The sequence below is a fragment of the Entelurus aequoreus genome, linkage group LG18 (genome assembly GCF_033978785.1).
Source record: "Entelurus aequoreus isolate RoL-2023_Sb linkage group LG18, RoL_Eaeq_v1.1, whole genome shotgun sequence".
In the NCBI taxonomy this organism is placed as follows: Eukaryota; Metazoa; Chordata; class Actinopteri; order Syngnathiformes; family Syngnathidae; genus Entelurus; species Entelurus aequoreus.
The window spans coordinates 50,578,979-50,606,478 of record NC_084748.1 but is presented as its reverse complement, the minus strand read 5'-3'; the positions used below and the strand labels follow the sequence as shown (position 1 = coordinate 50,606,478).

General features: G+C 39.2%; 1 protein-coding gene across 1 annotated transcript in view; it reads left to right on the top strand.

Moving 5' to 3' along the window:
* The window catches only part of LOC133633441 (multiple PDZ domain protein-like), a 149,092-nt gene that overhangs the window by 69,772 nt on the left and 51,820 nt on the right, over nt 1-27,500 (top strand). The window contains exons 20-23 of the mRNA XM_062025967.1: nt 20-218; nt 13,554-13,739; nt 23,161-23,331; nt 27,342-27,500. The exon at nt 27,342-27,500 is cut by the window's right edge and continues 10 nt beyond it. Coding sequence (XP_061881951.1) covers nt 20-218; nt 13,554-13,739; nt 23,161-23,331; nt 27,342-27,500 — 715 coding nt within the window. The remainder of the gene's footprint in view (nt 1-19; nt 219-13,553; nt 13,740-23,160; nt 23,332-27,341) is intronic.

The following is a 27,500-nucleotide window of genomic DNA, read 5'->3' as shown; positions in this document are numbered from 1 at the left end:
TGTGTGTGTGTGTTGGCAGGGATGTCGGTGAGCGCCATCAAGGACGGCTCAGGCATGTTGGTGCGCAGCGTGGCCCCCGGGGGCTCTGTCTGCCAAGATGGCCGACTCGGGCCGGGCGACGCCATACTGGCCATCAACAACGAGACTACGTCCAACCTGAGCAACGCCATGGCCAGGTCCATGCTGCGCAGAAACTCTGTCATCGGGCCAGAGGTCAGGTGAGGCATCGTATCACATTCAGTTTAACACACTTGTGTTTGTGCCTCATTCTTGTGAGAATCCTGCGTGTGACGGGAGCTTTAAGGGGGGTCAGTTTATCCAGGACTGCACAGATAATACTGTATCATGTCCTTGTCATTCGGACTTGGCATGCTAACCCTAACCCACTCACGGTTTAAGCCAGGGACGAGGCAAAAGCTAACCCGGACCTGCTGGACTAGATTGTCAACATTTCCATTGTCTAAAGTCCTGAAGTGGACCAGATTGATGAATAATAATAATAATAGATTTTATTTGTAAAAGCACTTAACATTGAGCAAACAACCTCAAAGTGCTACAGTGCATTTAAAAAAACAACAACAACAACAACAACGCTAGAACCACAAATAGCTGCCAAAGTAAAATAAATAGTAATACAAATAAAATAAAAACTACAACAGCCTAATAGCTAGACCTAGCACACATATATCTAAAAAAGGCTTTTTTTTGTAAAAAAGAAGGGTTTTTTCACAGTCTGTGGTGCCCTCAGGTGGTCAGGGAGAGCGTTCCACAGACTGGAAAGCCCGGTCTCCCATAGTTCGGAGCTTTGTCCTCGGAGGTTGGAGGAGGTTAGCCAGGTGTCGGGTGGAGGATTTGGGGGTGAGCAGTTCTTTGAGGTAGAGGGGGGGCATTACCATGGAGGCACTGGTGAGTTAGTAGGGAGACTTTGTATTCAATCCTGAGTGGAACAGGAAGCCAGTGAAGGGATTTGAGAACCGGGGGCAGTACAAATACTGCACCACATAGTACCAAGCGTAGTACTTGCCGTAGTCCAGGGGTCAGCAACCTTTTTGAAAGCAAGAGCTACTTCTTGGGTAGTGATTAATGCGAAGGGCTACCAGTTTGATACACACTTCAATAAATTGCCAGAAATAGCCAATTTGCTTAATTTACCTTTAACTCTATGTTATTATTAATAATTAATGATATTTACACTTAATTGAACGGTTTAAAAGAGGAGAAAACACCAACAAAATGACAATTACATTTTGAAACATAGTTTATCTTCAATTTCGACTCTTTAAAATTCAAAATTCAACCGAAAAAAAGGAGACAAAAACTAGCTAATTCAAATCTTTTTGAAAAAATGTAAAAAATAATTTATGGAACATCATTAGTCATTTTTCATGATTAAGATTAATTTTAGAATTTTGATGACATGTTTTGAATAGGTTAAAATCCAATCTACACTTTGTTAGAATATATAACAAATTGGACCAAGCTATATTTCTAACAAAGACAAATCATTATTTCTTCTAGATTTTCCAGAAAAAATTTTTTTAAAAGAAATTCAAAAGACTTTGAAGTAAGATTTAAATTTGATTCTACAGATTTTCTAGATTTGCCAGAATAATTTTTTTCAATTTTAATCATAATAAGTTTGAAGAAATATTTCACAAATATTCTTCGTCGAAAAAACAGAAGCTTGAATGAAGAATTAAATTAAAATGTATTTATTATTCTTTACAATAATAAAAAAAAAAAAATACTTGAACATTGATTTCAATTGTCAGGAAAGAAGAGGAAGGAATTTAAAAGGTAAAAAGGTATATGTGTTTAAAAATCCTAAAATCATTTTTAAGGTTGCATTTTTACTCTAAAATTGTCTTTCTGAAAGTTATAAGAAGCAAAGTAAAAAAATGAATGAATTTATTTAAACAAGTGAAGACCAAGTCTTTCAAATATTTTCTTGGATTTTCAAATTCTATTTGAGTTTTGTCTCTCTTAGAATTAAAAATGTCGGGCACAGCGAGACCAGCTTGCTAGTTAATAAATAACATTTAAAAAATCGAGGCAGCTCACTGGTAAGTGCTGCTATTTGAGCTATTTTTAGAACAGGCCAGCGGGCTACTCATCAGGGGCCGTACTTATCAAGCTTCTTAGAATTACTCCTAAGAAGTCTGCTAAGAGTTGACTTAAGAGTAAATAAATTCTTGGCTGAAAGCTGCACTTAAAAGTTAGTTATCAAGCGTCTTACTCACACTTTCAGCGAAGTGTAGGACTGAATCTTAAGAGTCACACTCAGAGCTGAATTACGACATTACTATGTGCCGTAAACGCAATTTTAGGTGATGTAATTTCTGTGTCCATAGAAATGACCAATCACGGAAGGGAATCCCTTGTCTAAGAATAAAGAAATATCTTGGAAATATTTAAGTGGACAATGGGAGTGTATATTTTGACAATAAACTACAAAATAATACAAAACAAACTAGTCCCCGCCGGCACTCACGCTACCGCTCCCTCTCTTCTCTCGCCCACACACTCACTGACGTCACTCACCTCACGGCCACACACATACGCTACTGTCATAACATTTTCTTTCCAATTCATTAATTAGGCAACTAATTTGAAACTGGTATGGGTGGCTCTATATATACTAGCCCACTGCAGACACATGCAGAAATCAACAAGGAATCGAAAAGTATTAAATCTGTGACAAAAATAATATCCGCTCGATCAGCTGCTCGTCATCAAAAAAAACAAAACATTGTTCCGTTCCCTGAATGTTGGCGCACGTCTCTCTCGCCTCAGTGCCATCCCCTGCTGGCAACTCCTAACCACTTAAGACACCTCTGAAGGTCTCTTAAATATCGTGGAGAGTAGGAGTGATTCTTAGACTTAAGAACGTTGATAAAAAGCTTTTATTCTTATGTTTGAGAGTAGGACTAAATTTCGCAAATTCTCAGGACTTAAGTGTAAAATGGCACTCTAAGAAGCTTGATAAGTACGGCCCCTGGTCCTTACGGGCGACCGCGTTGATGACCCCTGCCGTAGTACATCAAGTATAAAGCAGTACTCCACTGAATACGAATAATCGACTTCATCCATTCATTTGTTTACAAAAAGGCTTCCTTTTCTGTCCTGTTGTTGCTTCCATTCATCGTTTCATGCGAGGGACTTTCTCTTGAGGGCCACGTCCCACAAAACCTCTTTGGAAATGTTTTCTCTCAAATTGCAATTTCATTCCATTTGAGTCGTAAAATGCATAAAAGAGTGAAAATAAATAGTGAGTGAGGACATTTTACTTTTAGACTGTCAATCAACATGTTCTTGTCTCAAAGTGACAAACTTTACCACAATATTCAATTATTTACTTTCAAATATTTGTCTTTATGCAGACTTTTGTCTACATCCTGCTCTTAAAGGCCTACTGAAATGATTTTTTTAAATTTAAACGGGGATAGCAGATCCATTCTATGTGTCATACTTGATCATTTCGCGATATTGCCATATTTTTGCTGAAAGGATTTAGTAGAGAAAATCGACGATAAAGTTCGCAACTTTTGCTCGCTGATAAAAAAAAGCCTTGCCTGTAGCGGAAGTAGCGTGACGTCACAGGAGCTAGTATTCCTCACAATTCCCCGTTGTTTACAATGGAGCGAGAGCGATTCGGACCGAGAAAGTGATGATTACCCCATTAATTTGAGAGAGGATGAAAGATTCGTAGATGAGGAACGTTACAGTGAAGGACTAGAGTGCAGTGCAGGACGTATCTTTTTTCGCTCTGAGCGTAACTTAGGTACAAGCTGGCTCATTGGATTCCACACTCTCTCCTTTTTCTATTGTGGATCACGGATTTGTATTTTAAACCACCTGGGATACTATATCCTCTTGAAAATGAGAGTCCAAAACGCGAAATGGACATTCAGTGCCTTTTATCTCCAAGACAATACATCGGCGAAATGCTTTAGCTACGAGCTAACGTGATAGCATCGTGCTTTAACTGCATATAGAAACAAAAGAAATAAACCCCTGACTGGAAGGATAGATAGAAAATCAACAATACTATTAAACCGTGGACATGTAAATACACGGTTAATGCTTTCCAGGCTGGCGAAGGTTAACAATGCTGTGCTAACGACGCCATTGAAGCTAACTTAGCAACCGGACCGCACAGAGCTATGCTAAAAACATTAGCTCTCCACCTACGCCAGCCAGCCCTCATTTGCTCATCAACACCCGTGCTCACCTGCGTTCCAGCGATCGACAGAAGGACGAAGGACTTCACCCGATGCGTTTGGCGGCCCGGAGACGTAGGAAGTCAAGGTGAAGTCGGCGGCTAGCGCTCCAACAAAGTCCTCCTGGTTGTGTTGCTGTAGTCCGCTGCTAATACACCGATCCCACCTACAACTGTCTTCTTTGCAGCCTTCATTGTTCATTAAAAAAATTGCAAAAGATGTCCAGAATACTGTGGAATTATGAAATGAAAACAGAGCTTTTTGTATAGGATTCTACGGGGTACCATAACTTCCGTTACTCGGACTTCGTCACGCGCATACGTCATCATACCGCGATGTTTCAGCCGGATATTTCGCGGGAATTTTAAAATGTCACTTTCTAAGTTAACCCGGCCGTATTGGCATGTGTTGCAATGTTAAGATTTCATCATTGATATATAAACTATCAGACTGCGTGGTCGCTAGTAGTGGCTTTCAGTAGGCCTTTAAAGTGAAGACATAGAAACTATACAGGGTTTATAATGTCATCATAATAATGCAAGTAACATTTAAAAGAAAATACCATTTTAGTTGTCATTACTGTAGAATTTGTTTACCATTCTACTGTCATTGGAAGGTAAATAACTTTATCGGAAATAAATACACCAAAAATGAAGTGGACTCATTTCTGTGAGCAAACATTTAACTTAAATATTGAACATCTTAAAGTGTTTTCCTAGTTGGAAAAACAATGTCGGGCGTTGTCTTTTTGTTTGTTGCCATCACATGATCACGGCATCCTCGCTCTGTCGTCCGTGTTGATGGGCTCGTATTGCCCTTGCAATTAGAAGGTGGAAAACATTTATCTTTGTAATCGTAGTTTTCTCTCTTAATTGGTGTTACTTTGTGACACTTCTCACTAGCGGGTTGCGAGCAGGGAGGCTCCTCCTCTGGACTTCCTGTGTTCAGTTGATTGTACTGTTCAATAAATGTGCTCGGAGCCATGCACAGAGTGATACCTCTTTCTGTATTTGTAAATACTGTATAGAGTAGACTAACCCATGTGGTTCCTGTGGATGTGAACACAATTACTGTAGTGACTAAATAACATAGTGACTGAGACAGACATAGTAATGTGTAAATAATGTCAATAACTAGAAGAACCATATGTGGCTGTGAAGTGAACACTAGTAAGGTTGTAAATACTGTATAGAGTAGACTAACCCATGTGGTTCCTGTGGATGTGAACACAATTACTGTAGTGACTCAATAACATAGTGACTGAAACAGACATAGTAATGTGTAAATAATGTCAATAACTAGAAGAACCATATGTGGCTGTGAAGTGAACACTAGTAAGGTTGTAAATACTGTATAGAGTAGACTAACCCATGTGGTTCCTGTGGATGTGAACACAATTACTGTAGTGACTCAATAACATAGTGACTGAAACAGACATAGTAATGTGTAAATAATGTCAATAAATAGATGAACCATCTGTGGATGTGAAGTGAACACTAGTAAGGTTGTAAATACTGTATAGAGTAGACTAACCCATGTGGTTCCTGTGGATGTGAACACAATTACTGTAGTGACTAAATAACATAGTGACTAAAACAGACATAGTAATGTGTAAATAATGTCAATAACTAGATGAACCATCTGTGGGTGTGAAGTGAACACTAGTAAGGTTGTAAATAATGTATAGAGTAGGCTAACCCATGTGGTTCCTGTGGATGTGAACACAATTACTGTAGTGACTCAATAACATAGTGACTGAAACAGAACAAGTAATGTGAAAATAATGTCAATAACTAGATGAACCATCTGTGGCTGTGAAGTGAACACTAGTAAGGTTGTAAATACTGTATAGAGTAGACTAACCCATGTGGTTCCTGTGGATGTGACCACAATTACTGTAGTGACTAAATAACATAGTGACTGAAACAGACCAAGTAATGTGTAAATAATGTCAATAACTAGAAGAACCATCTGTGGCTGTGAAGTGAACACTAGTAAGGTTGTAAATACTGTATAGAGTAGGCTAACCCATGTGGTTCCTGTGGATGTGAACACAATTACTGTAGTGACTAAATAACATAGTGACTGAAACAGACATAGTAATGTGTAAATAATGTCAATAACTAGATGAACCATCTGTGGCTGTGAAGTGAACACAAGTAAAGTTGTAAATACTGTATAGAGTAGGCTAACCCATGTGGTTCCTGTGGATGTGACCACAATTACTGTAGTGACTAAATAACAAGCGATTGTGTGAGAGTTGACATATGATGTGACTTTTGCACTTTTAACACACATTCTCCCCAACTTTTGATTGATTCTGGAATCTTCCACTCTTTTAGGGCATCAAATACCACTCTTTAGGTCAATTGATCATTGGTCAGAATATAAGATGATCTTAAAGTATATATTGGAGTCTAAAGATTTATACATACAAGTGTGTAAGGCAGATACGGAAATAAACACAGGTCTGCCTATAATAATAATAACAACATTTGGCTACTCACACTCACCTGTGACCTCACCTGTGACCTCACCTGTGACCTGCTGCCATGACAAAAAAAGATCCTCTCCTATCAGACGTCTTTGACTCTAAAACCCAAAGACGTCTGAATTATAGTTGTAGTTCTAAATGTATGTACAAAGACGTCTGTATTCTAGTTGTAAATGTACCAATGCAGTATTCCAGTACTCATTAAATGTGTACTACTTTACTTCCTTTTTGGACAACAGCTTCTATTGTCCTAATTGACAATATTCATAATTCTGCATGAAGCTCAAGTCCAGAACAACAAAACAGGAAAGACCTTGTCCTTGTTCCTGTTTGTCTTCAGCTACTTCCTTTGACTCATTCTAACCCACTAAGGACACTTTGAGGGTTTCTCCATTGTAAATAAAGTAGGAATAAAACTTCATTTCCTGTGCTTGAAGTGTACAAACAATACAATGACATCATACTTTTATGGAACAAGGACAACGCCAACAATCCAACTTCACGTTGCTTTGACTGTTCCATGAGATCCTTACCCTAAGTAACATTTTAGTATGTTTAACTAACACGAGGAGAACCACAAACTACAACCATCTAAAATCATGTCAAATAACTGACACAAGTTCAAAAAAATAATAAAATAAATAAATGTTTTTTATTCCATGAAAATGTAGTAGTTTGAAGTGACGCTGCATCTTATACGCTTAGCAAAGTTATAATTAGTATCATTTTGTCCTTTTTACACCAAATATAAATTGTACTTTTTATGCAATTGTTGTCAAAGAGTGAAATTAAAAGCTTCTTCCGGGAGGCGACACTTGTGTATTGAATACAATATTAACACAAATGCTGCATTGCACATTGTATGCAAATGAATAATAAATAGGGATGTCCGATAATGGCTTTTTGCCGATATCCGATATTCCGATATTGTCCAACTCTTTAATTACCGATACCGATATCAACCGATATATGCAGTCATGGAATTACCACATTATTATGCCTAATTTGGACAACCAGGTATGGTGAAGATAAAGTCCTTTTTAAAAAAATTAGTAAAATAAGATAAATAAATTAAAAACATTTTCTTGAATAAAAAAGAAAGTACAACAATATAAAAACAGTTACATAGAAACTAGTAATGAATGAAAATGAGTCAAATGAAGTGTTAAAGGTTAGTACTATTAGTGGAGCAGCAGCACGCACAATCATGTGTGCTTACGGACTGTATCCCTTGCAGACTGTATTGATACATATTGATATATAATGTAGGAAGCAGAATATTAATAACAGAAAGAAACAACTCTTTTGTGTGAATGAGTGTAAATGGGGGAGGGAGGTTTTTTGGGTTGGTGCACTAATTGTAAGTGTATCTTGTGTTTTTTATGTGGATTTAATTTAAAAAAAAAAAAAAAAAAAGATACCGATAATAAAAAAAACGATACCGCTAATTTCCGATATTACATTTTAACGCATATATCGGCCGATAATATCGGCAGGCCGATATTATCGGACATCTCTAATAATAATCTCCAGGGTTGGGATTAATAAAGTGCAAACTTAAAATTTCTGTCTAAATAAAATACTTCTGTAAATAAAAATGTAGTATTGTACATTGTATGCAAATTAATAAACGACAATAAAACACATTTTTGTACAGAACGCCACTACAGTTAGTTGAAAACAAATAAAGTGCACTTTTGTGCATGATGTCACACAAGATATTTCAATAAGTGTCAAATAAAAATGAGCTGCATAATAGCAAATCAAATAGTGTACGTCCTTCACTATGTGGTAGGTTCCTGCGGACGTTATCTCTTTCTGTTGTTCACTAGTTTTTTCATACGGTGTTGATGTGGAAACAGAGATGTTGACATGCGGAGTTTCAAGCACTCTTCATTCTCTAGCGGGTGACTTTTCAAATGATGCTACACATTAGCATTGCTGCTACTTTTTGTAGCAACGCTTTTGCCGCATACTTGACATATTACTGTTGTCTGTTCGACATCTTCCCGCTTGAAGCCAAACCACCGCCAGACGATGGACCCCCTGCTGTTTTACTTAGGAATTAATTCTTCCTTCATTTGTTACCAGATTGGCACCTTCTTTCTCTCGTATTACCACTCGCACTTCTCCGCTAGCATCACAGCTAACGTTACCATGTCGCTACCTGTCTGCTCCGTGAGGGCGTATGACGTTGCACGCGCGACAGTATGTGACGTATGTAAGAAGGTGCGCTTGTTTTATGTCTCTGTGAGAAGGAGAGACAAGAAAGAGTGAGAAGAGCCTGTAGTGTAATGTCCGCAGCTAAAAGCAACTGCGTGAGAACGTATACTCCAATACAGGGCCGGCCCGTGGCATAGGCCGTATAGGCAAATGCTAAGGGCGCCGTCCATCAGGGGGCGCCACGCCAGTGCCACAAATGTTGGAGAAAAAAAAAAAAGTTGGTAGTATTATTTCTAAATACAAAAAATAATCCCACGTTAATTAAAATGCAAAGTAAAGCCTATTTAATAGAAATATTATTTCTATTAAATACGGTGCGCCCCTCCCTTCCCGTATCATGACTCTTACCACATCAAAAAATCAACACAAGGTGTCAAAACGGCCAAAACTGTCAGGTGCCCAGGGAAGAAAAAAGAGAAAAGAAGAGGAGAAACGAGAAAAAGACAGAGGTAGCAGGTAGGTAATGTTAGCCTACTTGAAATGATTTGTCTGTTACAGAATGTGATAGTAACCTGACTTTTTAGCATTAAGCTAATGTTACATGATTCGGCAATTGCTAATCAATAAATAGCTAGTTCTGTTTTAACGTCGGGTTAATATTGTGGAGGGGGCTAAATTGTTATGGAAAATAATAATGTAACGTTAGGTAATTACAGTACTCCCTGGTGTACAGTAATTTGTAAGTCATTCTAGTTAATGCAACATTAAAAAACACAAATAGAGAACTCTGTAGGATCCCCTTTTTTTGTAATATAGTTGTTCAAGTCATACTGGTTTAATATCTTGTTTTGTGCAGTGCCTTATTTATATTGTATTTTTAATTTATTTTATGCAACTTGTTGACACGTTTTATTTTGTGTTTATGTATGTAAAAAATATTGTATTTCATATATTCATTTTTTGTATTCATTTATTTATCCATATTTTTTTAAATCTTGTTAACTATTCTGATTGTTAATTTGCTTTCTTTAAGTAAAAAAAAAAGGTAATAGACAAAGCTATTCGGTTTCTTGTGAGTATATACACTTCACTGCCGATGTGGGGGGGGGGGGCGCCACCTAAAATCTTGCCTAGGGCGCCAGATTGGTTAGGGCCGGGCCTGCTCCAATATCACCATATAGTCATTTTCTATATCGCACAGAGACAAACCCGCCATATATCCAGTATATTCCATATATCGCCCAGCCCTATCACATTGTTTACTTCCGTGACGACCTCCGTAAAGTTTTGTAATCAATCAGAAATATCAAGCAGCTAAAATGCACCAAACGTGGATAAGTGTGGAGAGTGTTTAGCATTTTTCCCATCATCCCTTGCAATGGGTGGAATTTGGAATTTTTTATGTTGCTTTGACATTTTTTTTTTATAACATCCACAAAGTTCAGTGCGCAGGTTGTGTTATGTGTCACCATGTGTGTTGACATTCATGTTCATTGCATTTTCTGTGCACCATGACTAGGGTAGGTTGTTTGGATAATACAATAATAGTACAATTCCACATCCAGAACAGCAACCAACAGATCAATTGAGAGGACACACAAACATGACACAAAACAATCCAGAAGTAGTCAAAGTAAAATGAATAACATCAACAACGGTATCGATATTAATAAGAATTGTAATGTCGCCTAGAAAGTCTCCATGATTAGATTATGGTCTGCATGTTTGTTTTCAAAGCTGGAGGGGCCATCATTTTGAATTCCCACCTCATTTCAAGGACTAGTTTTGCTCAGCCTTCTTTACTGAAGATGTTCCTCACGCTGCCAAACACCCACTTGCTGCTTGACGTCTCGCGGCCGACCTGCTTGTGCGCCAAACAGCCTTTTTCTACATCTCTGAATTATTCATCCTGCTCTCACCTTCTGACTAGACAAGTCCGACATGCAAATACGTCCCCGCTGACACACGTACAACTCTGAGGGGTCGCAGTAAAAAAGTGAGCCCAGCCAGGCTGTCACGACAGTTTGGGGGCCACGTTTCCAACCTGCAAATTGGCCCTTCAGACGACTCAAACGTCTGCCAGAAGGAAAGTGAGAGGCAGCTTTGTTGTTTTTTAATGACACGTAAGACACTCCGAATACATGACAGGACACTTTGATGGATGCAGCTTTTATAAATAACACATTTTGTTCTCTAGTTTCAACAATTAGCTGTCTGCGCTCTGATAAGAACGGGGCAGTAGATGCCAATAAAGTAACAACAACACAAGGGTGTCCAAACTTTTTGACTCGGGAGCCACATTGGGCTAAACTAATTTGCATGTAAAGTTACTATATAGCCTACACACGTGTGTGTACAAACTATATACATATAATGGATACATCATTGAATATTAAGAGTATGTGAAAGTGTGACTCCTACATTGTTTACTTCCGTGACGACCTGCTTAAAGTTTTGTAATCAATCAGAAATATCAAGCAGCTAAAATGCACCAAACATGGATAAGTGTGGAAAGAATGTTTTGCATTTTTCCCATCATGCATTGTAATGGATTTAAATGGGTGTAATTTTGCATTTTTTTTATGTTGCTTTGATGTTTTTTTTTATAACATCCACAAAGTTCAGTGCGCAGGTTGTGTTATGTGTCACAATGTGTGTTGACATTCATGTTCATTGCATTTTTTGTGCACCATGACTAGGGAAGGTTGTTTGGATAATACAATAATAATGCAATTCCAAAGCCAGCCCAGCAACACCCAGAACAGCAACCAACAGAGCAATGGAGAGGAGACACAAACATGACACAAAACAATCCAAAAGTAGAGTAAAGAGTGCTTTGCATTTTTCCCATCATGCATTGTAATGGCTTTAAATGGGTGTAATTTGGTATTTTTTATGTTGATTTGACGTTTTTTATTATTACATCCACAAAGTTCAGTGCGCATGTTCTGTCATGTGTCACAATGTGTGTTGACTTTTTGTGCTGGTTGCATATTTTGTTGCGCCATGACTAGGGAAGGTTGTTTGGATAATACAATAATAATGCAATTCCAAAGCCAGTCCAGCAACACCCGGAGCAGAAACCAACAGAGCAATAGAGAGGAGACACAAACATGACACAAAACAATCCAAAAGTAGAGTAAAGAGTGTTGTGCATTTTTCCCATCATGCATTGTAATGGCTTTAAATGGGTGTAATTTGGTATTTTTTATGTTGATTTGACGTTTTTTATTATTACATCCACAAAGTTCAGTGCGCATGTTCTGTCATGTGTCACCGTGTGTGTTGACTTTTTGTGCTGGTTGCATATTTTGTTGCGCCATGACTAGGGAAGGTTGTTTGGATAATACAATAATAATGTAATTCCAAAGCCAGCCCAGCAACACCCAGAGCAGAAACCAACAGAGCAATGGAGAGGAGACACAAACATGACACAAAACAATCCAAAAGTAGAGTAAAGAGTGTTGTGCATTTTTCCCATCATGCATTTTAATGGATTTAAATGGGTGTAATTTGGCATTTTTTATGTTGCTTAGATGTTTTTTTTATAACATCCACAAAGTTCAGTGCGCATGTTGTGTTATGTGTCACAATGTGTGTTGACATTTATGTTAATTGCATTTTTTGTGCACCATGACTAGGGAAGGTTGTTTGACCTGAATTGACAGATATTTAAAATAAAGTTGAAAACACCCCACAGGTCAGATATGTTATTAAACTCTTGACGTCTCACAGGCCAAATTAAAGACGCCGGCGTACTTGGCACGCAGGCCGTAGTTTGGACACCCTTGTCCGAAACATTTTTAATTTCGTTGACTAATAGTTTCCGTCTTAGTGATTGTCAACAACCTTTTTTCCTCTGAAGAAAACAAGTCATCCAAAGAAAGACTGAGACGATAACACAAGTAACGTATGAAAACGAGACAGAAGTGTCCAAAACCACATCCAAGCATTTGTAATTAGGTCACGTAGATGGGCGGGACTAGTTGGGAATATATCCAATCACAGCTCTTTATGTGAAAGAGGGGGCGGGGAGTTAGTCATGAAGGAGAGCCAATCAGAGGATTTTCCTTGTGAGATGACACATTTGATGTGCCGCCATCAATACAAAAATGTATGACGTAGCATATTATGTTCCACACCGTTTTATTTCAGTCCTAAACTTGAAATAAAACATTTATATCAAACTTTACTGTAAAATGTTGTGTAAAGTTCCACAGTCAGTGATAGAAACTTGACATGAAACATTTATATCAAACTTTACAGTCAAGTTTTAAACTAATCATCTCATTTAAAAAAATATTTATTGACCTTTTAGCTGACTAAAATGTTGGCATTTCATTGACTAAAACTAAAATAAAAGTAAATCAATTTAAATGACTAAAATTTGACAAAAACTAAAATAGCTTTTCGTCAAAAGACAAAAAGTAGAAGAAAGTAAATGATCATATAAACGTCCTTTTTTAAACAAAATGCACTTTCTTCCATATTTGTGAGCCAAGTCGTCTGCTTTTGGCGCCGCCGTCTACTCCTCCAAATATGGCAACAGGAAGTGACGCCCCTTCAAAATGGCGTGTGCAGGAAGTGAGGTCACCAAAATAGTGAAATGCTGGCTCCCAAGTGAGGCGTGGCTCCGTGTTCTTGTCAGCGACTGAGCAGTTTTTCAATGTCCCCAGGATAACCTTCGTACCTGCTCCACATGTGGACCAGCACCGTCACCGCCTGGGTTTGCCCCCGCTGGCCTCCACCCTAGACCACGCCCCTTCCTCCCCCACCCCGCCTCCAGAACCTCCCAGTCCAGTTGAACCCTCCTGCCTTTCAGTCCAGTCTAAAACCTCAGGTCCAGACCCGGCCTCGGTCAGGTAATGTAAGCTCCTGGAACTATCAGCCTGTTCTTCACCTCCATGACTTCATGCACGGTGGTGTTATACGTAGGCTTGCACAATTCCGGGAATATTCAAAGTTGGAAACTTTCCATGGGAATTAACGGGAAATGAATGGGAATAAACATTGAACGCAACATGCCAGATCTTGCAGCATGATTCTTAGCTAAAACAACCTGATTTCATGCAAATTCAGTTGAACTTCAACCCTGCACTGTGCATTCCTCCATCACATGTGCAGTGCATTCTGTTGTATGTAAATATAAACGGAATACAATGATTTGCAAATCCTTTTCAAGCCATATTCAGTTGAATATGCTACAAAGACAACATTTTTGGTGTTCAAACTCATAAACTTTATTTTTTTTTTGCAAATAATCATTAACTTTATAATTTGATGGCAGCAACACATGCCAAAGTAGTTGGGAAAGGTGGCAATAAATACTGATAAAGTTGAGGAATGCTCATCAAACACTTATTTGGAACATCCCACAGGTGTGCAGGCTAATTGGGAACAGGTGGGTGCCATGATTGGGGATAAAAACACCTTCCCAAATAATGCTCAGCCTTTCACAAGAAAGGATGGGGCGAGGTACACCACTTTGTCCACAACTGCGTGAGCAAATTGTTGAACAGTTTAAGAACAACCTTTCTCAAAGTGTAATTGCAAGAAATGCAGGGATTTCACCATCTACGCTCCATAATATCATCAAAAGGTTCAGAGAATGTGGAGAAATCACTGCACGTAAGCAGCATGGCCGGAAACCAACATTGAATGAGCGTGACCTTCCATCCCTCAGACGGCACTGTATCAAAAACCCACATCAACCTCTAAAGGATATCACCACATGGGCTCAGGAACACTTCAGAAACCCACTGTCACTAAATACAGTTGGTCGCTACATCTGTAAGTGCAAGTTAAAGCTCTACTATGCAAAGCCAAAGCCATTTATCAACAACACCCAGAAACGCCGCCGGCTTCTCTGGGCCCGAGATCATCTAAGACGGACTCATGAAAAGTGTTCTGTGGTCTGACGAGTCCACATTTCTAATTGTTTTTGGAAATATTCCACATCGTGTCATCCGGACCAAAGGGGAAGCGAACCATCCAGACTGTTATCCACGCAAAGTGTAAAAGGCAGCATGTGTGATGGTATGGGGGTGTATTAGTGGCCAAGACATGGGTAACTTACACATCTGTGAAGGCGCCATTAATGCTGAAAGGTACATACAGCTAAGTGCCGTCTTTTTTATGGACGCCCCTGCTTATTTCGGCAAGACAATGCCAAGCCACATTCAGCACGTGTTACAACAGCGTGGCTTCGTAAAAAAAGAGTGCGGGTACTTTCCTGGCCCGCCTGCAGTACTATTAAACCGTGGACATGTAAATACATGGTTAATGCTTTCCAGGCTGGCGAAGGTTAACAATGCTGTGCTAACGACGCCATTGAAGCTAACTTAGCAACCGGACTGCACAGAGCTATGCTAAAAACATTAGCTCTCCACCTACGCCAGCCAGCCCTCATCTGCTCATCAACACCCGTGCTCACCTGCGTTCCAGCGATCGGCAGAAGGACGAAGGACTTCACCCGATGCGCTTGGCGGCCCGGAGACGTAGGAAGTCAAGGTGAGGTCGGCGGCTAGCGCGGCTAGCACGGCTAGCGCTCCAACAAAGTCCTCCTGGTTGTGTTGCTGTAGTCCGCTGCTAATACACTGATCCCACCTACAACTGTCTTCTTTGCAGCCTTCATTGTTCATTAAACAAATTGCAAAAGATGTCCAGAATACTGTGGAATTATGAAATGAAAACAGAGCTTTTTGTATAGGATTCTACGGGTTCCATAACTTCCGTTACTCGGACTTCGTCACGCGCATACGTCATCATACCGCGACGTTTCAGCCGGATATTTCCCGGGAAGTTTTAAAAGTCACTTTATAAGTTAACCCGGCCGTATTGACATGTGTTGCAATGTTAAGATTTCATCATTGATATATAAACTATCAGACTGCGTGGTCGCTAGTAGTGGCTTTCAGTAGGCCTTTAAAAGGAAAGGCCATGTAACACAGTGGTGAACATGCCCTTTCCCAACTACTTTGGCACGTGTTGCAGCCATGAAATTATAAGTTAATTATTATAGGCAAAAAAATAAATAAAGTTTATGAGTTTGAACATGAAATATGTTGTCTTTGTAGCATATTCAACTGAATATGGCTTGAAAAGGATTTGCAAATCATTGTATTCTGTTTATATTTACATCTAACACCATTTCCCAACTCATTTGGAAGCGGGGTTTGATTTAGCATGCTGATTGACTGTTCATTTATTCATCTAGCCCGGGGGTCGGCAACCCGCGGCTCTAGAGCCGCATGCGGCTCTTTAGCGCCGCCCTAGTGGCTCTCTGGAGATTTTTCAAAAATGTATGAAGAATGGAAAAAGATGAGGGGAAAAAAATCAATTTTTTTGTTTTAGCATGGTTCCTGTAGGAGGACAAACATGACACAAACCTCCGTAATTGTTATAAATCACACTGTTTATATTAAACATGCTTCACTGATTCGAGTATTTGGCGAGCGCCGTTTTGTCCTACTTATTTTGGCGGTCCTTGAACTCACCGTATAGTCTGTTTACATGCATAACTTTCTCCGACTTTCTAGGACGTGTTTTATGCCACTTCTTTTTCTGTCTCATTTTGTCCACCACACTTTTAACGTTGTGCATGAGTGCACAAAGGTGAGTTTTGTTGATGTTATTGACTTGTGTGGAGTGCTAATCAGACATGTTTGGTCACTGCATGACTGCAAGCTAATCGATGCTAACATGCTATTTAGGCTAGCTATATGTACATATTGCAGCATTATGCCTCATTTGTAGCTATATTTGAGCTAATTTAGTTTCCTTTAAGTCCTCTTAATTACATTTATATCTCATGACACATGTAATATGGCTTTTAATTGTTTGCGGCTCCAGATAGATTTGTTTTTGTATTTTTGGTCCAATATGGCTCTTTCAACATTTTGGGTTGCCGACCCCTGATCTAGCCTATTTCTATTCATTTGTCCATCAGTCCAATATTTGTAAAGACTACTCCAGTTGTTTATCTGACTATTTCTATCTGTGTCTGGTATTGCATTAGTCTTTTACACGCTACACAATAAGACGGACGGTGTCCAACTTTGAATAATCCAAAAATGGTCAAAACGTCCAAACTTCCTGAGCTTAACTTCCCGTGGTAAATGTCTCTGGACCACTTTGCCAGCGTAGTTGTACCTTGAACGTGCCCACCTTGGGACTTAGGAGTGCGACACATGTCAGGGCTTTACTTCCCACATGCTGTTGCTGTGAGTGATGATCTTCAATGAGCTCCATCCAGGACTCTCCAGTCCATATTTTCTCCTCTCCATCCTTTGTGGTGAGAGCATCCTCCCTCTCTCTGTCTCCTGCATTTTAAATCTCTCCGGTTATATTTAGCTCTTCGCTTATGGATCTCAGTGCTGACTGTCAGCGAAAATGAATTGTTTGGCTTGTGTCTGTCGCCGCTTTCACTCCGTCTGCCTGCCTCTGCTGCTCTCCATCCAACAACTCCCCCTCTCTCCTCACTTTCAATACATCCATGCTTCCTCACTCTGGAACCATTTCTTCATCTATAGGCTGCATCCCGTCACTCACGCCTACACGACTAATACAGCACTCCCATGTTTTCTCTCTCGCTCTCTTTCCCCTCGCCGCGACCTCAAATATTTTTGGGGCTGCTTGAACCAAACTTTTAGAGTTTCGCCTTCCAAATTTGGAATATAGAATGGAAAATTAGAACTATAGATGACCACCTTGTTTGTATTTGTCATGACCCGTGACCCGGATCATGTTTTTAGTCGTGTTCTGTTAGTTTTGGACTCCCATAGTTCCTGTTTTGTGCCCCTCTGGGTTTGTTTTGGTCACCATGGGTACTAATTGGGTTCACCTGCCTCTGGTTAGTGGTCGGCACCCTCACCACTAATCAGAGAGCTATTTATTCACCTTTCTCACCACCCTCTGTCTGGTTTTGTTCTGTCACATGGGGGGTCCAAAACTAACAGAACATGACTAGGGATGTCCGATAATATCGGCCTGCCGATATTATCGGCCGATAAATGCGTTAAAATGTAATATCGGAAATTATCGGTATCGTTTTTTTTTATTATCGGCATCGTTTTTTTTTTTTTTTTTTTTTTTTTTTTTAAATTAAATCAACATAAAAAACACAAGATACACTTACAATTAATGCACCAACCCAAAAAAACTCCCTCCTCATTCACACAAAAGGGTTGTTTTTTTCTGTTATTAATATTCTGCTTCCTACATTATATATCAATATATATCAATACAGTCTGCAAGGGATACAGTTATTAATATTAACAATACATCAATATATATCAATACAGTCTGCAAGGGATACAGTTATTAATATTAACAATACATCAATATATATCAATACAGTCTGCAAGGGATACAGTTATTAACATTAACAATATATCAATATATATCAATACAGTCTGCAAGGGATACAGTCCGTAAGCACACATGATTGTGCGTGCTGCTGCTCCACTAATAGTACTAACCTTTAACAGTTAATGTTACTCATTTTCATTAATTACTAGTTTCTATGTAACTGTTTTTATATTGTTTTACTTTCTTTTTTATTCAAGAAAATGTTTTTAATTTATTTATCTTATTTTATTTTATAATATTTTTTTTAAAAGTACCTTATCTTCACCATACCTGGTTGTCCAAATTAGACATAATAATGTGTTAATTCCACGACTGTATATATCGGTTTATATCGGTATTGGTTGATATCGGTATCGGTAATTAAAGAGTTGGACAATATCGGATATCGGCAAAAAGCCATTATCGGACATCCCTAAACATGACTAAGCAAAATATGATTTGAGTCACAGATCATTTTATGTTTAGTCATGTTCTGTTAGTTTTGGACTCCCATAGTTCCTGTTTTGTGTCCCTCTGGGTTTGTTTTGGTCACCATGGGTACTAATTGGGTTCACCTGCCTCTGGTTAGTGGTCGGCACCCTCACCTGCTGCCGGGCACTAATCAGAGAGCTATTTATTCACCTTTCTCACCACCCAATGTCTGGCTTCGTTCTGTCACGTGGGGGGTCCAAAACTAACAGAACATGACTAGGGATGTCCGATATTATCGGCCGATAAATGCGTTAAAATGTAATATCGGAAATTATCGGTATCGTTTTTTTTATTATCGGTATCGTTTTTTATTTATTTATTTATTTATTTATTTATTTATTTAATTAAATCAACATAAAAAACACAAGATACACTTACAATTAATGCACCAACCCAAAAAAAACTCCCTCCTCATTCACACAAAAGGGTTGTTTCTTTCTGTTATTAATATTCTGGTTCCTACATTATATATCAATATATATCAATACAGTCTGCAAGGGATACAGTTATTAATATTAACAATATATCAATATATATCAATACAGTCTGCAAGGGATACAGTCCGTAAGCACACATGATTGTGCGTGCTGCTGCTCCACTAATAGTACTAACCTTTAACACTTCATGTTACTCATTTTCATTCATTACTAGTTTCTATGTAACTGTTTTTATATTGTTTTACTTTCTTTTTTATTCAAGAAAATGTTTTTAATTTATTTATCTTATTTTATTTTATAATTTTTTTTAAAAAGTACCTTATCTTCACCATACCTGGTTGTCCAAATTAGACATAATAATGTGGTAATTCCACGACTGTGTATATCGGTTGATATCGGTATCGGTTGATATCGGTATCGGTAATTAAAGAGTTGGACAATATCGGAATATCAGATATCGGCAAAAAGCCATTATCGGACATCCCTAAACATGACTAAGCAAAACATGATCCGAGTCACGGATCATGTTATGTTTAGTCATGTTCTGTTAGTTTTGGACTCCCATAGTTCCTGTTTTGTGCCCCTCTGGGTTTGTTTTGGTCACCATGGGTACTAATTGGGTTCACCTGCCTCTGGTTAGTGGTCGGCACCCTCACCTGCTGCCGGGCACTAATCAGAGAGCTATTTATTCACCTTTCTCACCACCCTATGTCTGGCTTCGTTCTGTCCCGTGGGGGTCCAAAACTAACAGAACATGACTAAGCAAAACATGATCCGGGTCACGGATCATGACAGCATGCCTACATTTTATCATTCAGCTTCAGTTCTTTTTCAGTAAAAAAAAGTATTTTTTGTAGACCAAAACACGAGATCTGGGCCAAATCAAACATTTCGTCAGCAAACTCCTGTTGTATGAAACAGTGTTTTTTAACCATAGGGCCAGGGGCCACTGTTAGGCCGCGAGCCCCCTTGGAGGCCCGCTGAACACAATCAGTTTCTCAGTACTCAGTTGTAATACACTTTTCCACCACTAGCAGCAGTAATGACAATATCAAACAAACAGAAGAAGCCTGGAGCTAAAGCGCAAAAATGATGACTAAAGTGGTGAAGCTGACTTTAATTGTATTTACAGTTTTGTTAAGAAACATCTAATATTCATTATTAATTTGGTTCAAATGTATTTATTTTAATGCTGCATAATTGTGTATCTAACCACACACACACAGATTGAGATACAGACACACAAATCAGTACACAAACAAGTGAATCAGATTAAAGAGGCACAGATTGAGTTTGTCCAAGAGTTAGTCCACACTATTCTTTGCAATGGTCAAGAGTTAGTCCACACTATTATTTGCAATGGTCAAGAGTTAGTCCACACTATTCTTTGCAATGGTCAAGAGTTAGTCCACACTATTCTTTGCAATGGTCAAGAGTTAGTCCACACTATTCTTTGCAACGGTCAAGAGTTAGTCCACACTATTCTTTGCAATGGTCAAGAGTTAGTCCACACTATTATTTGCAATGGTCAAGAGTTAGTCCACACTATTCTTTGCAATGGTCAAGAGTTAGTCCACACTATTCTTTGCAATGGTCAAGAGTTAGTCCACACTATTCTTTGCAACGGTCAAGAGTTAGTCCACACTATTCTTTGCAATGGTCAAGAGTTAGTCCACACTATTCTTTGCAACGGTCAAGAGTTAGTCCACACTATTCTTTGCAATGGTCAAGAGTTAGTCCACACTATTCTTTGCAATGGTCAAGAGTTAGTCCACACTATTCTTTGCAACGGTCAAGAGTTAGTCCACACTATTATTTGCAATGGTCAAGAGTTAGTCCACACTATTCTTTGCAATGGTCAAGAGTTAGTCCACACTATTCTTTGCAATGGTCAAGAGTTAGTCCACACTATTCTTTGCAACGGTCAAGAGTTAGTCCACACTATTCTTTGCAACGGTCAAGAGTTAGTCCACACTATTCTTTGCAATGGTCAAGAGTTAGTCCACACTATTATTTGCAATGGTCAAGAGTTAGTCCACACTATTCTTTGCAATGGTCAAGAGTTAGTCCACACTATTCTTTGCAATGGTCAAGAGTTAGTCCACACTATTATTTGCAATGGTCAAGAGTTAGTCCACACTATTCTTTGCAATGGTCAAGAGTTAGTCCACACTATTCTTTGCAATGGTCAAGACTTAGTCCACACTATTATTTGCAATGGTCAAGAGTTAGTCCACACTATTCTTTGCAATGGTCAAGAGTTAGTCCACACTATTCTTTGCAATGGTCAAGAGTTAGTCCACACTATTCTTTGCAACGGTCAAGAGTTAGTCCACACTATTCTTTGCAATGGTCAAGAGTTAGTCCACACTATTCTTTGCAACGGTCAAGAGTTAGTCCACACTATTCTTTGCAATGGTCAAGAGTTAGTCCACACTATTCTTTGCAATGGTCAAGAGTTAGTCCACACTATTCTTTGCAACGGTCAAGAGTTAGTCCACACTATTATTTGCAATGGTCAAGAGTTAGTCCACACTATTCTTTGCAATGGTCAAGAGTTAGTCCACACTATTCTTTGCAATGGTCAAGAGTTAGTCCACACTATTCTTTGCAACGGTCAAGAGTTAGTCCACACTATTCTTTGCAACGGTCAAGAGTTAGTCCACACTATTCTTTGCAATGGTCAAGAGTTAGTCCACACTATTATTTGCAATGGTCAAGAGTTAGTCCACACTATTCTTTGCAATGGTCAAGAGTTAGTCCACACTATTCTTTGCAATGGTCAAGAGTTAGTCCACACTATTATTTGCAATGGTCAAGAGTTAGTCCACACTATTCTTTGCAATGGTCAAGAGTTAGTCCACACTATTCTTTGCAATGGTCAAGAGTTAGTCCACACTATTCTTTGCAACGGTCAAGAGTTAGTCCACACTATTCTTTGCAATGGTCAAGAGTTAGTCCACACTATTCTTTGCAACGGTCAAGAGTTAGTCCACACTATTCTTTGCAATGGTCAAGAGTTAGTCCACACTATTCTTTGCAATGGTCAAGAGTTAGTCCACACTATTCTTTGCAACGGTCAAGAGTTAGTCCACACTATTATTTGCAATGGTCAAGAGTTAGTCCACACTATTCTTTGCAATGGTCAAGAGTTAGTCCACACTATTCTTTGCAATGGTCAAGAGTTAGTCCACACTATTCTTTGCAACGGTCAAGAGTTAGTCCACACTATTCTTTGCAACGGTCAAGAGTTAGTCCACACTATTCTTTGCAATGGTCAAGAGTTAGTCCACACTATTCTTTGCAATGGTCAAGAGTTAGTCCACACTATTCTTTGCAATGGTCAAGAGTTAGTCCACACTATTCTTTGCAATGGTCAAGAGTTAGTCCACACTATTCTTTGCAATGGTCAAGAGTTAGTCCACACTATTCTTTGCAATGGTCAAGAGTTAGTCCACACTATTCTTTGCAATGGTCAAGAGTTAGTCCACACTATTCTTTGCAATGGTCAAGAGTTAGTCCACACTATTCTTTGCAATGGTCAAGAGTTAGTCCACACTATTCTTTGCAATGGTCAAGAGTTAGTCCACACTATTCTTTGCAACGGTCAAGAGTTAGTCCACACTATTCTTTGCAATGGTCAAGAGTTAGTCCACACTATTCTTTGCAATGGTCAAGAGTTAGTCCACACTATTCTTTGCAATGGTCAAGAGTTAGTCCACACTATTCTTTGCAATGGTCAAGAGTTAGTCCACACTATTCTTTGCAATGGTCAAGAGTTAGTCCACACTATTCTTTGCAATGGTCAAGAGTTAGTCCACACTATTCTTTGCAATGGTCAAGAGTTAGTCCACACTATTCTTTGCAATGGTCAAGAGTTAGTCCACACTATTCTTTGCAATGGTCAAGAGTTAGTCCACACTATTCTTTGCAATGGTCAAGAGTTAGTCCAAAGTGAAGCACTAGTGATGTTCATGTTCCTCCACTAAAGTCTGCTTCTTCTCAGAGGTCACAACACAACACGTGAGGAGGAGGAGGAGGAAGATGGAGTGAAGATGAAGATGAAGGTGGAGGCGGAGATGAAGATGAAGGTGGAGGCGGAGATGAAGATGAAGGTGGAGGCGGGTCAAGGAGCAGAAGAAGATATTTGTCCTCACACTTGGGGTCAACCTCGAAGGTCAGTCATGGAATATTTGCTGTCTTATATTTCTCATATTATGGACTGCACACACACACACACACACACACACACACACACACACACACACACACACACACACACACACACACACACACACACACACACACACACAATTACACTTACACACACACACACTTACACAACCACACACACACACCAATTTACACGCACGCTCACACACTTACACACACACACTTACACACACACTTACACACACACACACACACACACGCACACACACTTTGCACACACACCTACACACACACACTTACACGCTTACACATACAAACACACTTACACACACACACACTTACACGCACACACTTACACACACACATGTACATATATTCACACACACACACTCACACACACACATGTACACGTATTCACTTACACACACACACACATACACTTATACACACACGCACACATGATCACACACACGCACACTTACACACACACACTTACACGCACACACACTTACACACAATTACACACACACGCATACACACACAATTACACACACATACACACACACACACTTACACAACCACACACACACACACCAATTTACACGCACGCTCACACACTTACACACACACACACTTACACACACACACACACACGCACACACACTTTGCACACACACTTACACGCACACACTTACATGCTTACACATTCAAACACACTTACACACACTCACACACACACTTACACACACACATGTACACATTTTCACACACACAAACACACTTACACACACACACATACACTTATACACACACGCACACTTAATCACACACACGCGCACTTAATCACACACACGCACACTTACACACACACACTTACACGCACACACACTTACACACAATTACACACACACACACACACACAATTACACACACATACACACACACACTTACACAACCACACACACACCAATTTACACGCACGCTCACACACTTACACATACACACACACACACGCACACACACACCTTGCACACCACCTACACACACACACTTACACGCTTGCACATACAAACACACTTACACACACTCACACACACACTTACACACACACACACACACACGCACACACACACCTTGCACACACACCTACACTCACACACTTACACGCTTGCACATACAAACACACTTACACACACTCACACACACACTAAAACACACACATGTACACACATTCACACACACACACACTTACACACACACTTACACACACATACACTTATACACACACACACACACACATAATCACACACACGCACACTTACACACACACACTTACACGCACACACACTTACACACAATTACACACACACATACACACACACAATTACACCCACACACACACATACACACACACACTTACACCACCACACACACACACACCAATTTACACGCACGCTCACACACTTACACACGCACACACTTACACACACATTTCAAGCAAGGCAAGGAAGAAGAAAAAAAGTCCTTGTTGCTTTAAAGGCTGACTTTCTGTCAGAGTGTGCCTCCTTCAGGCCGACTGCAGGAGTGCACCTTCATCTACTTCCTGTGGGAAGTGCAGATTGATGACCACTCACATGACTTCAATTAGAGGTCATCAAATATGACATAAGGTCATAATGATATGGTCCTGAGTCCCTACACTCATCTTAAAATCAATCCATCAATCAAAGTTGACTTATAATTAGTCCTTCATCACAAATGTATTTTTATCTCCATGTTGTGTGTCAATTATTAACTATTACAAGTTAAATGAATTGCAGACGAAACTGAAACTTACAGAACTACTTCCATTTGGAGCCTTCCGTTCTGTCCTGAGGGACAAACAGCGAGAGACGTTTGCACAGTGCCTGTGTTTTTAAAGATGTAAATCTCTGTTGTTTTACAGTTCTCTTATGTATTTTAAAATGTATGTCTTAATGTATTTATTTTGAAACTGCTCTGTGACATGTGCTGTTGACCTCTTGGCCAGGTCACCCTTGTGAAAGAGATCTTGATCTCAATGGGTTTTCTTATCTGGTTAAATAAAGGTTCTAAATACTCCAGAATTAGTCAGTTGTAGTCTTGTCCCCATACCTGTGTTTTGGTACCGGTACCAACATGCATTTCCATACATTCCTAAATCAAGGACCACAAAAAATGTCATTATCGTAACAACAAATGTTAGTGTACATGAAACATATGTTTATTATTGTCATTTAGTCCTTCAATAAAATAGACAACTTGTCTTTTAGTAGTAAGTAAACAAACAAAGACTCCTAATTAGTAACATATTGTGTCATTTATACACCTATTATTTTATACACATTATGAGGGACAAACTGTAAAAATTGATTATTCATCTACTTTACTGTTAATATCTGCTTATTTTCTGTTTGAACATGTTCTATCTACACTTCTGTTCAAATGTAATAATCACTTATTCTTCTCGTCTTTGATACTTGACATTAGTTTTGGATGATACCACACATTTAGGTATGGATCTGATGATACCAAGTAGTTACAGGATCATACATTGGTCATATTCAAAGTCCTCTTGTGTCCAGGGACGTATTTCAAGACTTTATAAACATCATATACATTTTTTGTGATGCTAAAAAATATGGATGTAATCATAGTATCAACTAGATACGCTCTTGTACTTGGTATCATTATAGTGGGTGTCAGGTGTAGATCCACCCATGGCATTTGTTTACATTGTGACGGGGGTGAGCTATTGTATTCTCCTACGGTGTGTAGTGAATAGGGATGTCCGATAATATCGGCCTGCGTTAAAATGTAATATCGGAAATTATCAATATCGTTTTTTTTATTATCTGTATCGTTTTTTTTGTGTTTTTTTTAATTAAATTAACATAAAAAACACAAGATACACTTACAATTAGTGCACCAACCCAAAAAACCTCCCTCCCCCCATTTCTTTCTGTTATCAATATTCTGGTTCCTACATTATATATCAATATATATCAATACAGTCTGCAAGGGATACAGTCCGTAAGCACACATGATTGTGCGTGCTGCTGCTCCACTAATAGTACTAACCTTTAACACTTCATTTTACTCATTTTCATTCATTACTAGTTTCTAGTTTTTATATTGTTTTACTTTCTTTTTTATTCAAGAAAATGTTTTTAATTTAGTTATCTTGTTTTATTTTTATTTTTTTAAAAGTACCTTATCTTCACCATACACGGTTGTCCAAATTAGGCATAATAATGTGTTAATTCCACGACTGCATATATCGGTTGATATCGGTATCGGTTGATATCGGTATCGGTAATTAAAGAGTTGGACAATATCGGAATATCAGATATAGGCAAAAAGCCATTATCGGACATCCCTAGTAGTGAAGCATGTTTAGCTATTCCTCGTCCTCCAGTGATAATGCTACTTGTAAGAAACTTACTTTATTTGTCGCCATGGAGACCAGGATTAGTGATTTAGAAGTAGCTAAAACACTGTGGATGGATGTTAGCTCTTCCTGAGGGTGTTTCAGTGTTATAACTTCACCTTTATCTTTACCTTTTACACCAAAATGCGTCCATTCTCCCTTTTCTGTCTACACACTGTGTCTGCTTGTAAGTACTCTGTGTGTGTGCGCTGCCCAACATGCTCCTCTGCTCCTAAAAACCAGCAATGTCATGCCCGTTAAAAAAAAAAGAAGGAAAAAAACGGGGAATTGGTACTTTTCAGAGTATAGTACCGTGTTTGATTCCTTAGTACCACCATACTATACTAGTACCAGGACACTAGAACACACCAAACACCGTGACAAAGGCAGGTCAAACTCTGACTAGTTTGAATTTGGAAACATTTTGTCTCCCGTGGGAATAAAGTCCCATCATCAAGTGTACAAAGTAGTTTTAAGGAACATTTGACATGAAAAAGTGTAGATGTCAGTTGTCTCTCCTCTGCTGGCCCCCTGCAGTGACTCCTGTGTCTCCTGCTGTGTTGCAGGGTGCAGCTCAGGCGGGCTGCAGGCCGCTCTTTAGGCCTCAGCATCATGGGAGGGCGGGGCATGGGCCGCCGGCTGAGTGGTGGTCACATGATGAGGGGCGTCTTCATCAACAACATCACCTCCGCAGCACTTGACCACACCCTGCAGGTCGGGGACAG